The following is a 16,744-nucleotide window of genomic DNA, read 5'->3' as shown; positions in this document are numbered from 1 at the left end:
CTGATAATAGACTGGAAACAAGTCATCATTATCTCTTGCCTGGACTCCTGCAATAGCTTCCTAACTCCAACCTGTACCCACTTTTAGTCCATTTGCCATATAGTAGTTAGCAACAGACCATGTCACACTTCTGCTCAAAATCTTCTCCTGGTTTCCCATTTCCCTTAGAGTAAAATCCAGAATCTCTAATTAGGCCTAGGAGTCCAACATGATCTCTTCCCCTCCCCAACTCATCTTTTACAATTTGACCTCTCACTCTGCAACCCTGGTCTTTGGGGAATGAACAAAGCAGGTTCCTGCCTTACGGTCTTTACGCTTGCTATTCCCCGGGCTGATGTCCTTTCTCAGATATCTATAGGGCTCACTTTAGCCCTGCCTCAGGTCTCTACTCAAACGTTACCTCATCAGAGAGGCCTTCCTTGACCACGCTATGTTAAACAGCACATAAACCATACCTGCCAACATTCTCTATCTCCCTATCCTGCTTTATTTTTCTTCACTATACTTATTACTATCTGATATAGTTGTTTGCCTGCCCCTCCATATTAGAATGTAAACTCTAAGAAAGCTTACCTGCTTTTTCCACTGTTTTTTCCCTACTCCTGGAACAGAACCTAGTTTGGTGAATAAATGAAAATTATTAATACTTGAATGTACTCTTAGCTTACTACTTACTTATTATAGAAACAAAAGAGAATCAAGTAAATTTTCTTAGTCTTTCAAGCATCTTTAGGAAAATTAGGTTAAGACTAGATATGAAATAAGGTATTGCTAAGTATTAAAGGTTAAGACAATGCTAAATGCAGGAACTGCCCAGTCATAGGTATATGCCAGTTGGTTCCTGCTTCCCAACCATCGTGGAAGTCCTCTTCTCTCCCTTCCTGTGCCTCGCTAGTGGTGCCACCTGATGGCTGACACAGACCAGCCTGACTCAGCCTCTTCCCTGGCTACTCTCTTTCCTTACTGTAAGTAGCCAACTGTCTTGTATTGCAATTAGTTTCATCTTGGTCGGTCTCTTTCTCTCATGCACATCCTCTTTACTGTCTTTGCTCCTTCTCCTTTTGTTCTTAACCAGTTATCTCTTCTTTCTGTTCCTTTCTTCTTTCCTTCCTCCTTCCTCCTTCCCTCCCCCTCCCCCATCCCTTCCCTCTCACTTTCCCAGTCTTTCTTTCTGTCTTTCTGTCTTTTCTTTCTGCCTTGCCTTTCCTTTCCTTTTCCTTTCCTTTTCCTTTCCTTTTCCTTTCCTTTTCCTTTCCTTTTCCTTTCCTTTCCTTTCCTTTCTCAAAAAAGTCCCTGATTATGATTGGTTGGCAGAAGATCAGTACTTGTATATGCCCCTTCCAAGCAAATGGAAGATACAAAGTTTTAACTTATATGTAAAACAGTTACCTTCAGACTTATTAGAGATCTCTGTCTACTCTTTATTCTCCTTTAATTAACCTGTTTTTCCTCAAATACTTATAGTCACATTAATTTTCAGATTCGGTTTTAATTTCTAGCATTGCAGATCTATTACTTTCTATTTTTCATTGGAAATATTTAATTATACCTAAAAACATGGAACATTGAAACCAGAAAAGGGATGTAGAGGGCAACTGCATACTCGTTTTGGAATTATCCCAACTACCCAGCCATCTTAACAGTAATTTTTCTATAGGAAAAAGATATTTTGAGTTTCAGAAAAATACCTTAAAAGCAACTACATTACATTATATTACAAATACAACTTCTTTATAAGTTAGACATTTCTTATGCTATTGTTTTATTGCCTGTGTTTGATGAGGAAAAAATCAATTATTTTTCTCAAAATCAGTATAATCTAGGATTTTCCAACATATGTTCTGCAAAATACTAATCCCTTTAGATGCTACTTGGGAGAAAAAAGTTCTGTCATCAAATGGCATACCGTATACCACCCTTGAAGGTTTACTTTACATCTATAATAAATTTACCTATTTATTTTTAACCTTTGTTTGCAAACATATATGACTGCTAAACCCTTATCTCATTTAGGTCTTGTTAATATCCCATGGAACAAATGTGAGAAACAGCTGTGATTATATAATTCAGGAATAAACAACTGGTGATATTTAATAATAAAAATTGTTAAGGGATTTTGTAAAAACTATCATATTAAACCTAAAATAAACCTGTGAAGTACAGGTATTAATTATTTCCCTTTATTGATGAGGAAACTGAGGTTTACAGTGATTAATAATATGCTCAAGGTCACATGACGAGGGGATTAAGCATTTGGATCTAGGCAGTCTATTTACAAAATCCATATATAGTCTCTGGTCTCGGTGACCTTTATGTCATTTATAAGTGTTCAACTAAAAGCATGAGTTATTTTAAAATATTGTTATTTTTGTTAAATAGATATTGCTGGAATTCCTCTGCCTCAGAACCTGAGTGGATACTCTTTGTTGCCATTATCATCAGAAATGTTTAAGAATGAACATAAGCTCAAAAACCTACATCCAGCCTGGATTCTGAGTGAATTCCATGGATGCAATGTGAATGCTTCCACTTACATGCTTCGAACTAACCAATGGAAGTATATAGCCTACTCTGATGGTGCTTCAATATTGCCTCAACTCTTTGGTAAATGTGTTGATATATTTTTTACCTGTAGTATAATGTATAATGAGCTGACCTACATAGCATTGCCTAAAAGATCCAGTGATTATCTTTAAATAAACAAATAAATATCTGCTGCTCTTCATGCTGAGACAATCTAAAAAAGGTTGCCAATGTGAGGAGCAGCTTCTTTGAAAATAAGCATTTGAATTCCAGAGCAAGTGCCCTAAGGTTTTTGACCTGGGTCTCAAGATTGAAACCACTGTTTTTTCTGATCAAAGTGTCTTCTAATACAGTTTTCTTTCACAGTCAGTTGTCAGCACCCTCTTGTGTATCTTGCTTTCAGCTGTTCTGGAGGATTAACACCTATATCTTATGAAGCCTGATATTCTACATATATTATTTAATGTTCACTCTAACCCACAAGATGATATCATTATCCTTATTTTATACAGACGACTACGGGTCAAAGGGATACAGATACCTGTGCAAGCTCTCACAGCTAAGAAGTGGTAGAACTGGGATTTCAACTCAATTCTAACTCCAAAATTCATGCTCCTTCTACTCTACAATATTGCTTTCTAGCTTTGCTACTCTATGAACTAATTTTAAAGCAGCATTATTAGAATTAAGGTTTTACTTATACTTTGCCCCCTTTTTGCACATAAAATATGTGCTAAAGCCATTAATATTCATTTCTCCCTAAGTCCTTCCTAGTTAAATGTCGAATATATTAACTCAAAGTAATTCTTTAGGACAAACTGATTAACACCCTTAACTCTTAGAACAAAAGATTCTTGGCGTCAAAAGGAGGTCCTTAAGCTGTCATCTTAGTGAATGAATGGGCATATCTTGCTCATTCACTGGTCATGTTGAAAAAGCAGATGTGACTTTCAAAGGATCAGTGAGTGAGCCCCCCTTTCCTGTAATCTCTAGGGCTTTACTAACATCTCTTTCCCCCAAAAAAGTGCCATCTGAAGTCACCTAACAAAGTCGCAAATGTCTTCACAGGTCTTCTGACTAATGGGCTCAAATAGGCCCACAAGAGATTTTTCCCTTGACATTCATTGTTCACTTACTAGCTTAATTGTCATTAAATAGTTGATGTGCTTTATTCCCAATTAAATTGGCTTCCTAGTTATATCCTGTCTACCTACATCATAAATTAAAAGGGTGTTTGTATTATCTGAAATATTTATCATTATTTTCTTGTTGGTAGTGTTTGAGAGAAGTTTTTATTTCCATGGCTATCTGCTCACATGGACAGTATTGATAAATCTAACTGAAAAATCCAAACACAAAATGCTAAAATATATATAGAAAACTGGGAGTAACTGAAATTGCAAGAACGTGATTTGGCTATAAAAAGAATTCTTAAAGCTGGAATGTTTGGGACTGTTGAAATGGGCCAATATTAGCATTACTGTTTGTTTTATTTCTCTCTGCACGTCAAAGTAAGCAAGGCATCAAAATCGGGAAGAATTAGGGCTAAACCAGCTTACTAGTAATAAGGGTTTGACTGTTTCTACTATCTAAGGATGAATTTTTAAAAATGAGATAGCAGGATGATGGTAGGAAGGAAGATAATTTAGACATACATTTAGAAGGGTGTTTAACTTTCAGTATATTATTTTACTATTTATACTATCCTTCATTTTACTATACCAAGAAGAACTGAAAATAAAAATAAATCCTAATACATCAGAGAGTAATGGCATTCTAAAACTGTTTTTGTAGCAGGTAACTATTTTGACAGGTATTTAATTTCTTTTTCTTTCAGATCTTTCCTCAGATCCAGATGAACTAACAAATATTGCCACAGAATTTCCAGAAATCACTTATTCTTTGGATCAGAAGCTTCGTTCCATTATAAACTATCCTAAAGTTTCTGCTTCTGTCCACCAGTACAATAAAGAGCAGTTTATTAAGTGGAAACAAAGTGTAGGGCAAAACTATTCAACTGTTATCGCAAACCTGAGATGGCATCGGGACTGGCTAAAAGAACCAAGGAAGTACGAAAGCGCGATTGATCAGTGGCTTAAAACCCGCACTAATGCAAACAAATTTTGAACAAAAAAAAAAGAAAAGAATGTTCCGGAGCTACACAGAAATATGTAAAAATATCATGATTAATTATGTCTTAAACACTAGTTTTAAAATGATTTATTTTTACTTTTAAAAATCTACTCTTTTAAATATAAAATAATCATTATATAATTATATATATATTCACAAATGATTACTATCAAGACTGACTCATTCTTACCAGTCTGACAACTTAATGGAAGTATTGAAACAATGGAAGCAAATAGTGTAATATAAAGTTATAGTCTTCTGAGTAAGATGGAATATAAAATATTTAACCGTTATTGATTACTTATGAGCCATAAAACAGTTATTTGTGAATATTTGATGGTGTCTGATAAGTTATTTGCATCTGATGGCACATGGACCATTTGTGTGTATTTGATGGGAGTATTTGATGGGACACAGACCCTGGATATGGCTGGCTTTGTTACCGTATTTTTAAAATAGTATATGCACAAGGTACAACCTTCAGAAGGTACAAAAGAGTTAACAGTGAGCATGAGGGCTCCCTCCTTTTCCGGCCACCAAGCCACATGCTTCCCCTTCCCGGAAGCCTTTATAGTAACCACTTTCCTGTATATCCTTTTAGAGACAGAAGATACATCCACAAATAAACTTTATGTTCTTTTTTCCCCACACACAAATGATGGCGTACTATCTAAAATGTTCTACCGCTTGTTGTTTTTTTTTTCCCACTTAAGAAATACCTCGAAGAGAAATTACTGAGGTAAGACTGTATCTAGCAAAATTATGCTAGATACTAGCAAATTACCCTTAAAAAAGTTATACCAACTTAAACTCTCACCAGCAATGCATGTCTTCAAATCATTTGCCAAGCCGATATATTAAAACAATATTATTTTTATTTTTATGAATAAGGTAGATCATATTTTCATATATTTAATAGCCATTGGGGTTTACTATGACCTTTCCTGTTTCTATTCTTTGCCTATTTTTATGTTGGTTATCGGTCTTTTTTGTTACAGGCATGCTGTAGATATTAACTCTTTGAGCCAGTTCATCTCTTTTATCATTCTTCAGTGAATTTATATGAGCTTATCTTTGTAGTTACGTATGAAAATTAAGGTTTGGACTAGTCTTACTGGGTATCAAACCATATTATAAATCACTAAATCAAACTAAGAACTTGGTGATGAGGAACCATGAGCAAGAAAGAGATGTCTCAGGACAAACTAGGTGGAAGAAGCTCAATGTGGAAAACTGAAAACAGAAAAAAGCTAGACCTGTACTAGAAGTATTCCCTTCTACATTGGTCATATATTCTGTGTATGTGTGTACAATGTTTACAATTATGTATATTAAATTCTCAGATAAGATTTTGACCCCTCTTTTTATTTTTCAACTTACAAAGCAGAATCTTAAGAGCATAATAATTCTTAGGTCAGAAAAATTAGTTACATAATTTTGAAAATAATGAAAATAAAACTTAGAAGAATATATGACACAACCAAAACTATACTCAGAAGAATATATTCTTAACCTTAAACTTTTTATTATTAAGAAAAATAAAATAAATAAACCGTTCAATTTAGGAAGTTAAAGAAACAAAATAAGCATAAGTTTTGTTACGTAATATTTATGGTGAAGAACGGGTATTCTTAAAAAGTGTTTTGAAAGTTTTGTTTCCACATAGGGTAGGGAAAGCTGCAAGGGAATGCTGCTCCCACATTAACGCAAACCAAAAGGGGGTGAAAAAGCTAGATAATCTACAAAATCAAAACCCTTTCTCAGTCTATCAGAGGTCTGAAGTTGCAAGGCACCAGGTGAACCAAATTCAAAAGAGTGGCAAGCCCCTCTGCAGAGCGAAGAGACAAATATTCCACCTTTGGCAGAATGTTGGAGGAAAAACTAGCAACCGAAAAAGTGGGTATGAAAACAACTGATATGTTGACAAATTTTTAAAAACCAAATGTGTGTGAAAATAACTGTAGAAACTCTGGGAGCTCCCCACACAAGGGACAACACCCCTAGTAATGAGCTTTTTTTCAGACCTCAGCTCACATTCATAAGAAAGGTTGAGAGCATGGCGACAGACCTGATGGAGCCCCTTTAGTGGAAGAGAGACAAATGTAAAACCCAGAGTCTTGCTCACACAAAGCGAAACTTCTGCCACTGGAGCAGAAGCAGGAGCAGGAGCAAGAAACCCTCCCTGCCTCAGTCCTTAGCAAAAGGTCAGCAGTCACTGGGAAGGGGCAGGTAACAGCAAAAACTATCTACCACTGGCGGGTTGGACAGGCAGGAAACCAGTGGTGCCCATGACCCTGCACTGACAGCAAAGAGCTCAATGGGGAACAGGATACTCAAGTCAAAGGCAGAGTTTGGCTGCCATTGGGGGAGGGACAGGCGTGTGGGGGAAGTCCTACTGTTGAGGCTCAGGCCCCCAGAGCCTGCAGAAGACTGAGGCTAGACTAGGAGAGCCAAGGAAACCAGCCTGTACCCACCGTGAGCAGCAGCACTGCGAACAGCAGAAGCATGGGGAGAGAGACTACCCTACCCCAGGGTTAGGCTGTAGATCTACTGAAAGTTGGGAGTAGAGCAGGAACACTGAGAAAAACCCTCCAGCATTCTCGGCATCTCACTAAAGCAAGATAAAAGTATGGAGGAGTTTGAAGTCTGTAGTATAATAATAACTACAGCAACAACAAAACCCAAGCTTAGCTCGATCAATACTGATTAGATTTAGTCAACCTCCCGTGTTATGGCCTGACAGACGAAAAGGCATATCCATTTTCAGAAGTATTTACATTTACCATTTACATCAGTTACCATTATTTTTTTACATGTAATGTCTGGCTTTCGGTCAAATTTACAAGGCAAAAAGGCAAGAAAAAACCCATTTTCAAGAACTAAAGCAGAAAACAGGACAAGACAGAGATGGTCCAGAAGTTGAAACTATCAGAAAGTGACTTGAAAATACTATGATAAATTTACAGAAGAACCTAGTGGAAAATTTGGACAATGTGCATGAGCAGATAGGGAATTTCAGCAGAAAGACAGAAACTATTTAAAAAAGAATAAAACTGATTGACTAGAAATGAAAAATAACTGCTTTGTCTAATCTTGATTCCCTCTAATGTAGTCTTCATTTCAGTTATTGTATTCTTCATTTCTGACTGGTTCTTTTTTATGTTTCCTATCGTTTTGTTAAAGTTCTCACTGAGTTCTTTCATCTGGGGCATGTTTCTTTGCCTCCTCATTATGGCTGCCACCCTGTTTGTTTCCGTGTATGAGGTAGAGCGGCTATATCTCCCAGTCTTGACAGAGTGGCCTTATGTAGTAAGTGTCCAGTGGGGCCCAGTGGTGTAGTCTCTGTAGTCATCTGAGCCAGATGCTCCAGGTATGTCCCTTGTGTGGGTTGTGTGCCCTCCTGATGTAGTTGAGTCTTTATCGCTGTTGGCACGTCAATGGGAGGGATGGACCCTCAGGCTGATTGGTTGTGAGGACTGGCCGTGACTGCAGTGTAGGAGCTATTGTGCAGAGGTTGACCCCAAGCAGCAGGATTCAATTTAGCAAGGCTCTGGTGAGTCTGCCTTTTGGGTGTATTATTTGTGGAGGTAAGGTTGGGTGGTGCTCTGGTGTGATGTGAAGCTTGCCATCAGGCATCTTGGTTCTAGGGCCTCTTGGGAGGGACTCTGCCACTGCTTGTGCCCTGCCTACGGCCACCTGATATTAGCTACAAAGTGATCTGCAGATGAGTGCTACTAGTGCAGGGCTTGGGGCTTAGCAAGAGGTACAGGGCAAGCTGAGGCCAGATGCTACTTTTGAGATTTGTGGACCTTTGAGAAAAGTCCACAGCATGAGCTGAGATAGGCCATTTGTATGTAAAAGCCACCGGAATCAGCTTTTGGTAGGCCCAAAAGTTGGTGTGGGGTAGGTTTCAGGGAATCACCAGGGCAAAGTGAACAGTGTTAGCCAGGTTGATGGAGACTCAGATATGGCTACTGCAGGATGGTTGGGTGAAGGGAGGGCTCAGCAAAGGCACAATGGCCTCTGACAGCACTTCTGTTTGGGAGAAAGCTGCCCTTCCAGATATTTAGTTTTTCCCCACATGTCCCTGGTCCTTTTCGAGCTGCTGTTCTAAGTGTAGTCCCAAACAAGATAAACCTGAAGAGGCCCGCATCAAGACACATCATAATTAAAATGCCAAGGTTTGTTAAAGACAAAGAGAGAATCTTAAAAGCAGCAAAAGAAAAGTAGTTAATTACCTACAAGGGAAGTCCCGTAAGGCTGTCAGCTGAATTTTCAGAAACTTTGCAGGCCAAAAGGGACTGGCACAAAATATTCACAATGATGAAAAGCAAGGACCTACAACCAAGATTACATTTAGAATCAAAGGACAGATAAAGAGCTTCCCAGATGAAAAAAACTTAAAGGAGTTCATCAACAAAGACCCAGTGTTACAAAAAATATTAAAGGGGCTTCTTTAAGAACAAAAAAAAAAGATTTAAAAAAAATGACTGATAAAATGGCAATAACTACATACCTATCAATAATTACTTTCAATGTAAATAGATTAAATGTTCCAATCAAAAGACATAGGATGGCTGAATGGATAGGAAAACAAGATTCCTAAATATGCTGCCTATAAGAGACCCACTTCTGACCAAAAGACACACAAAGACTAAAAATAAAGGATGAAAAAAGATATTTCATGAAAATGAAAACAAAACGAAACAAATAGCTGGGGTAGCAATACTTAACCAGACAAAACAGATTTTTAAACAAAGTCTATAACAAAAGACAAAGAAGGACCCAATAATCCCACCTCTGGGTATTTATCCAAAGAAACCCAAAACCTTACTTCAAAGGGACATGTGAATCCATATGATCATTGCAGTATTATTTACAATAGCCAAGATATAGAAGCAACCTAAGTGTTCATAGAGAGATGAATAGATAAAGAAGAGATGGTACATATATATAATGGAATATTACTCAGCAATAAGAAAGAAGGAAATCTTGCCATCTGTAACAACATGGATGGACCTAGAGGGTATTATGCTAAGGGAAACTGTCAGAGAAAGACAAATATATGGTTCTATTCATGTGGAATCTAAAAACAAAATATACAAATAAAACAAAAACAAATTTATAGATACAGAGGACATTTTGATGGTTCCCAAATGGAAGTGGCGTTGGAGGAATGGGCAAAAAAGGGTTTAAGATGTGCAAATCGCAAGTTATCAAAACATTCACAGTGATGTACAGTACAGATTAGGGAATATAGTCAATAATATCATAATAACTATGTATGGTGTCACAGGGGTACTAGATTTATTGGAGTGACACCTCACAGGTTATATAAATGTTTAATCATGTTATACACATGAAACATAATATTGCACATCAACTGTAATTGAAAAAAATTAAGTTATTAAAAAAAACGACAGTAGAAAACCAATGATGAGGCTCATTTTGTTGGGGCTAAGGGAAAACCCACATGTATTGTTTGTGCCCCTTATCAAGGCAACTCAGCACCATATATTAAAATGTTTTAAAAATGCAAGTGCTCCGCCCTAGCAATTCCAATTCTAGATTTTCTCTTAAGGGAATAACTCAATGTATATGGAAGAATATATGTGAAGAAATGTTCTTCACAAAATTATTTATAAAGTGAAAATTGGAAAACTTTTGTCCCAAAAATAGGGGGTTAGGTGAATCATTGTAACTCATTTCACATTAAACAGATAATTATATCACATTTTTACCAATTGGCATGGAAAACTGTCCAAATATAATCTTAAATGGAAAAAAGGATACAAAATACTGTATACAGTATGACATATTTTTGTAAATATATAGATGTAGTCATTACAGTATGAAGGATATATAACTAAGTACTAATAAAGGTTATCTCTGGATAGTATATTAAGTGGTGCTTGTTGCTAATTTGTATTTTCTAATTTTTCTGCAATTAATACATACCATTGATGTAATAAAAGAAATATTTAATTTTGAAACATATATATCAAGCTTAAAACATGACCACTATTGAGACAAACTAGCATAGTGTGCTCTGAAATGATACACTGAGCACAAAGTATCATTTATGTAGTGCTTTTGCCCCAAAAGTCTAATCCAAATTTAATTACATGGAAACAAATACAACTTTAGAGACATTCTGCAAAACATATGCCATGGACCTTTCAGGCCCATCAGTGTCATGAAAGGAAAAAGAGAGGCTAAGAAACTGCCCTAGCTTAAAGGCCAGTAGAGAAATATTACAATGAATTACGACTCATGATCCTTGATTATGCCCAGCAGAGTGAATGAAAATAAACCCACAGCAAAATACATCTTTGTGAAATTTATTGGAGACAAAAAGAAGAAGAATCAGTAAGCTTCTGGAACAACAATAAAAGAATGATCACATCCAAACAAATCAGGAATCAGAATGGCTTTAGGCCTCTTAATACAAAAACACTTAGAAGCCAGAAGGCAATGGAGCAATGCCATCAAATTCCAGAAGGAAAATGTTTCTAATATAGAAGTCTAAACACAGTAAATCATCAGTTAAGTATAAGAATAAAATAAGAAATTTTCAGGCATGCATGGTCCTCAAATTTTCCCTTTCTCAAGAAGCCCACTGCAGTATGCTTTCTACAGAAGCAGAAAAATAAACCAAGAAAAAAAAAAAATCTCTAGGATGATAGTAAAGGGAGATGCCTGGATGAGAGCTGGCCTAGAGGGCAATCTATCCAGATCGAATTCATATAACTCAAGTAACAGGCAAAATGAGGGCTCTCACTGCTATGTAGTCTTCATATAATCATTGGATGATTTATTGGATGACGTATACTACCAAAAGAGAAGAAACCAAGAGAAAACGACCAGAGATCTAAAAACAGGAACTCCAATCCAAGAGAAAGCGAGGGTTTCAAAAATGACAACAAATGGATGTTCCAGGACAATAGCTATGCAGCAACCCAAACAGGAGGGAAATGGAGAGAAACCAGCTTAAACAGGAAGAAAAGTAAGGTATCTGATAAGATTTCCAAGAAAAAAAAATTGCAATTTCTATATTTTGTTAAGAAACTGACTTTGTGGAAATTGTACTGAGTATAAAGGTATACAGAGAATTAGCTGTGGTAACAATGACAATTAAGAAAGGCAATTAACTTCAAGAAAAAGAAAATAATGGTATTCTTAATATACTATAACATTCAGCTGAGAATGTTTTCATTTCATAATAATGTAAATGCTGAATATAGATCTAATCCAAAATTACAATTTACTGTAATAACAGTATGGGAAAGGAGAAACAGTGTGAACAGAGGTGTGAGAGATAAATCTTTAACCTTATATAGTAAGAAGTTATTATAAACTGGTTCCCTCTAGAAGAGAAGAGTCAGGATGCATGTTATCATCCCTCCAGTCTATTTGACTTCCAAAACTACATACATGTATTATTTTGGTAAGAATTACTTTTTTAATTCATGTTTTATCAGGTCTTAGTAAAGTTAGGTTCTATGAAATATAATTTGGCTAGTAGAGTCTTATTTTGTTAAATGAGAGCATTTCAATAAATTTGAGACAAATTACAGAATTGTCTTAAACTCATATTGGCTAGAAGAAGCACTGAATTATGGGTATTGCTCAGAGAAAGCTCCCTGGAACAAGTGGGCCATAAACTGGGAGAATGTATGTTACACAGAAAAAGGCCCTAGGCAAAACCCTCTGCAAGGAGCTTGTGAAAATTAAATCAGGAGTTTGACTTCCCAAGACTATCACTCTACCTCTTTCTTAAATATTTCACCAAGAATGGCTATTCCAACATCTCCCCAGAGCTTCCTTGGGCTCCTCTGAATGGTACTGGCGTGGGTATGAAGCATGTTTTATTCTTAGGTGATGATTTATAGTCAAGGAAGGAACATTTGCTTAAAATTATCTGAAATGCATCACATATCCATTAATTCACTAACTCAAAACATATTTACTGACACCTACCATGTGTCAGGCCCAGTGCTAGGCACTAGAGAAATAATGATGAAAGTGACAAAGATCTCTGGACGAAGGCCAACGGCTGGAGAATTGAGATTCCTCAAGCAACTGGCAGAACTCTCATCTGCACCCACCAAACCCTACTATCCCATGCAGCTTAAAGCACCGATGTTTTCTCAGCCTGGGAATGCGAACCCCAATAGATGCCCTGACCAGGAAGTGCAGGAATTCAGAGCGACTAATGTAGAAGGTGCATAAAAGACAAATTGATGCTTCTAACAGGAAAACAAAAAAATGTGTTCATGAGGAGGCCGGGCTAAAATAAAAGAGGCAGTATTTAATCTAAACCATTTCCTGTGACTTGGATTCCTTTTTTAAAAATTGGCCGCCTTATCATTTCTTAGTCACCTTTTCTCTAGGCTTATTGGAGGCGTAGTCCTTCCTAGCAACCTCCCATCTGCTGGAAAACATAATCAAGAGAATGAGAAGCCATGGTGACACATCATCACTAGATGAAAATATTAGGGGAAAAGGAATAAATGTACTATCCCTTTGCATAAAACCTATTAATGCCCTCTTTAGACTAATGAAATGAATTTTACATTATGGAGACGGCAGCTGTGATCTGCTGCTTCTAATGATGAGGAGTATTTGAAACTATCCTCAAACTACTGCTACTATTAACTGCCAAGCAACATCACTGTCTTTAGTCCAAGTGAATGCTCTCATCATTAGCCAAAAGAAGACATGTCTTTATCAAAGATTCATCTACTGGACTCCTCTTTACTCAAAATGCTGTATTTTGAGTATTCTTGTGTTCCTGTTTTTTTCCTGCTAGTGCAGATCCATGGCATTTCAAACTTTTTTTTTTTTTAATCAAACCTAGTATCTTTTATTGCCTACTCACAATCATGAAACCATTTAGAAGTGTACAATCTCTCTCAGGAGCTTCATCTTTTGTGTGTCAGTCCTGGTTGAACATGAGCCTTTACAATGGTTAAGCAAAATAATCTTGTTATCAGATGTGACCTAAGGTAAATAGAGAACAGGAGAGGTTTCAGAGCCCAGCAGTCCCCGGCGTCTGCCAGGGCAGTGTGGGGTGCGCACGGAGATTAGAAGGGGAGACAGGTTTGGGAGGGGAGACTCGGAGAAGGTGGAGAATAGGAATCATGTGTGTTCCTTGAGTGCACAACCCACATTTGAGTGACAAATGACGAGGACAGCCTATTAAAAACACACACACACATACACACACAACTAAGCGCAAATCCACCTGAATCCATGTCTGTGCATGTGCGTTTTCAACTAACTTTGGGAACTCATTGACCTGGCATCTCGCCCTGCGCAGCCTGGCCTCCACCTTGGTTTCCAGCACCCAGCTTGCCCTCTTCGGTACCTCCTCTTCCTCCAGGCTAAGGATGGAGAATCCATTCAGCCTCTCAACTCTGTCGCCCGCGCCAAACTTCTCCATACCCATCTCGCTGGGGTGGGGTCTCAACCTGACTTCCGGACAGGGAGCCCCAGCCCCGGGGCCACCGCTGCCGCCGCCACTGCCGTCCCGGGCGCCCGGCCGCCTGGTCTTTCTGGGAGTCATCCTGGTGGTGGCCGTGGCCGGTAACGTCACGGTGCTGTGCCGCCTGTGCGGCGGCGGAGGACCCTGGGTGGGTCCCAAGCGTCGCAAGATGGACTTCCTGCTGGTGCAACTGGCCCTGGCCGACCTGTACGCAAGCGGCGGCACTGTACTGTCACAGCTGGTCTGGAGACTAATAGTCGAGCCGCGTCGGGCCGCGGGCGATCAGGCATGCCGCTTTGTGCGGCTCCTGCAGGTATCCGGCCGGGGTGCCTCCGCCCACCTCGTGGTGCTCATTGCCCTAGAGCGCCAGCGTGCAGTGCGCTGTCCGCAGGGCCCACCGCTGCCCGCGCGCGCACTCGCCACCCTGGGCTGGCTGCTGGCGCTGCTGCTGGCATTACCCCCCGCCTTCGTGGTGCGCGGGAGTTCCCCCTCGACGCCACACACCGCCCCCCCAGCTGCCCCCGCCTGGCCAGGAGAGCGTCGCTGCCGGGGCATCTTCGCGCCCCTGCCGCGCTGGCACCTGCAGGTCTATGCGCTCTTTGAGGCCGCCGCGGGATTCGCGGCACCAGTCACAGTCCTGGGCGTCGCTTGCAGCCGCCTGCTCTGCACCTGGTGGCAGCGTCCGTCCCATGCCCCATCGGCTGCGGCGCCCAGGTCAGCGAGTCCCTGCCGAGGCCCTGCGCCCAGCGCGCTGCCCCGCGCTAAAGTACAGAGCCTGAAGATGAGTCTGGCGCTGGCGCTACTGTTCGTGGGCTTCCAGCTGCCCTACTTTGCTTCCCGGCTGGCAGCCGCGTGGTCGTCCGGGCCGGTAGGAGACTGGGAGGCTGAGGACCTGGCGGTGGCGCTGCGCCTCCTGGGAGTGACCAACAGTGCTCTCAATCCCTTCGTCTACCTCTTCTTCCAGGCCGGCGGCTGCCAGCTCCGGGGGCGGCTGCGGAAGCTCCTGGGCGCTCTCTGCTGCGCGCGGGAGGGAGCTGCGGAGGACGAGGCAGCTCAGGGTCACCGGGCGCTCCACCGCCACCGCTGGCCTCAACCCCATTATCACCACGCTCGGCGCGAGCAGCCAGAGGAGGGCTACCTACGCCCACCCCCGCCGCGCCCTCGGTCGCTGCCCTGCTCCTGCGAAAGCGCCTTCTAGGTGCTCCAAGGACAGAGACAGGTCATTCGTCCCGCTGAAGAGCCTCCAGGGACCAGCCAAGGTCTGTCTGGATCACAACGGACAGGAAGGTCTCTGAGAGAGTGATTCTGAAGCTGGCACCTTTCTCCACTCTATTATATTTCTTTCTAATGTTTACATTCTTGCAGTTTCTTTTCTCCCAGTTCCTCTCACATTTCCCCACTTGGAAACAAAATGAGCCATTGGGAAATTGTAAAGAGAGTCAAAGTCACAGAATTATTTTTACAGTTCTTTTTCATGCTCCCATAGTATTCTGGATAATTCGTTTTAGCTAAATTGCCAAGCTTTCATTATTTGCTTTGTTGTCATCTGTTTGTACTTATATTGAATCGTTTTAAAATCCAGTGTACTTTCAGACCGGAGAATTTCCTTTCTCTCCAGAAAGAAAATCCCCACGTAGTCCTCCCTGATGGGCCTGGAAATTGTACCAGTGATACTGCCAGGAATGTAATCGCGCTGTCACTATACAGCCACAGAGTATTTGTAAAATAAAATATTTCCCATGACGCCATTAGGACTGTTTATTACATGGTAATGTGTTTTCTCTGAAGAAAATCAGTGTGGCCTTTATTTTCAGTCTAGCTTCCATTTCAATAGAAGCTGAGGTTGTAGGAGAGAGGCAAAAAGGCTTCTCTTAGTCCCTTTCGAATATGCCCAGTTTCTGTAGGAAATTGTCCCAGTGCCCAGATCAGCCTCTACAGCTGAAATGCTGTACACAGGTGGAGCCTCTCAGCACAAAGTCCCCAGAAAACTAGAAAAGAGAAGTACCAAGGTGCTGCATATTGGCGAGGCTCATTGTCACAGATGGAGGAGCCTCATAGAGATTTGCACCTAGGAAAGAAGCTACAACCTCGGAATGCTGCATGTACATAGAAAACTCCCTTTTTCCCTTTTAAAAAAATGAAGGCGATGTCTGCTGGTGCCCATTGCTGAGAATAAGGTCAAGGAGAAGATTTAATTGGTAACCTCCTTCTATTAATTATCCTTGGTTCTAAGATAAGTGGCAGCACTTACAAATAATATATCCATATGTTTATCAGTGTCTTTCAGCTGAGAATCTGCAAGCTCACTGTTATAGTGTTTCCTGTTCCTGCACAAATGCAGGACTAAGACGCAGAAAGGGGAAATGACTGGTAGAGTTCACTTGTAAAGCCAGTGCTCTCTGAGAGCTTTCTTTGTTCACTGATATATTCCAAGTTTTTAAACAATACTTGACCCATGTTTGTTGAATAATTCATCACATGAGTCAGGCACAGACAAAATGGAGAAAAGATTTACAAAAGGAAATCTTCATTAGGCTTAGTTCACCTTCCTTCAAAATTCTGTCAAAAGATGTTACAAAGTTATAGGTTTTCCTTCCTCTC

At 40.0% G+C, this 16,744-nt stretch overlaps 2 protein-coding genes across 3 annotated transcripts in view; both read left to right on the top strand.

Moving 5' to 3' along the window:
• ARSK (arylsulfatase family member K) overlaps nt 1-6,005 on the top strand; it is a 33,109-nt gene extending 27,104 nt beyond the window's left edge. For both annotated transcript variants that reach the window (XM_036225447.1, XM_036225446.1), the window contains 2 exons: nt 2,380-2,604; nt 4,361-6,005. In XM_036225447.1, coding sequence (XP_036081340.1) covers nt 2,380-2,604; nt 4,361-4,650 — 515 coding nt within the window. In that variant the 3' untranslated portion in view covers nt 4,651-6,005. The remainder of the gene's footprint in view (nt 1-2,379; nt 2,605-4,360) is intronic.
• Nucleotides 6,006-13,962: 7,957 nt separating this feature from the next.
• GPR150 (G protein-coupled receptor 150) lies at nt 13,963-15,876 on the top strand. Its single transcript, XM_036226144.1, has one exon. It carries the CDS (start codon nt 14,049-14,051, stop codon nt 15,339-15,341), a length of 1,293 nt encoding a protein of 430 aa, XP_036082037.1. The 5' UTR covers nt 13,963-14,048; the 3' UTR covers nt 15,342-15,876.
• Nucleotides 15,877-16,744: the final 868 nt, after the last annotated feature.

This window comes from Rousettus aegyptiacus, unplaced genomic scaffold, assembly GCF_014176215.1.
Source record: "Rousettus aegyptiacus isolate mRouAeg1 unplaced genomic scaffold, mRouAeg1.p scaffold_m13_p_8, whole genome shotgun sequence".
Taxonomy (NCBI): Eukaryota; Metazoa; Chordata; class Mammalia; order Chiroptera; family Pteropodidae; genus Rousettus; species Rousettus aegyptiacus.
This window is presented reverse-complemented; position numbering and strand designations above follow the sequence as displayed.

Excerpts from the sequence above, each read along its gene's own strand:
- GPR150 (XM_036226144.1), top strand. The coding sequence starts at position 14,049 with ATGGAGAATCCATTCAGCCTCTCAACTCTGTCGCCCGCGCCAAACTTC.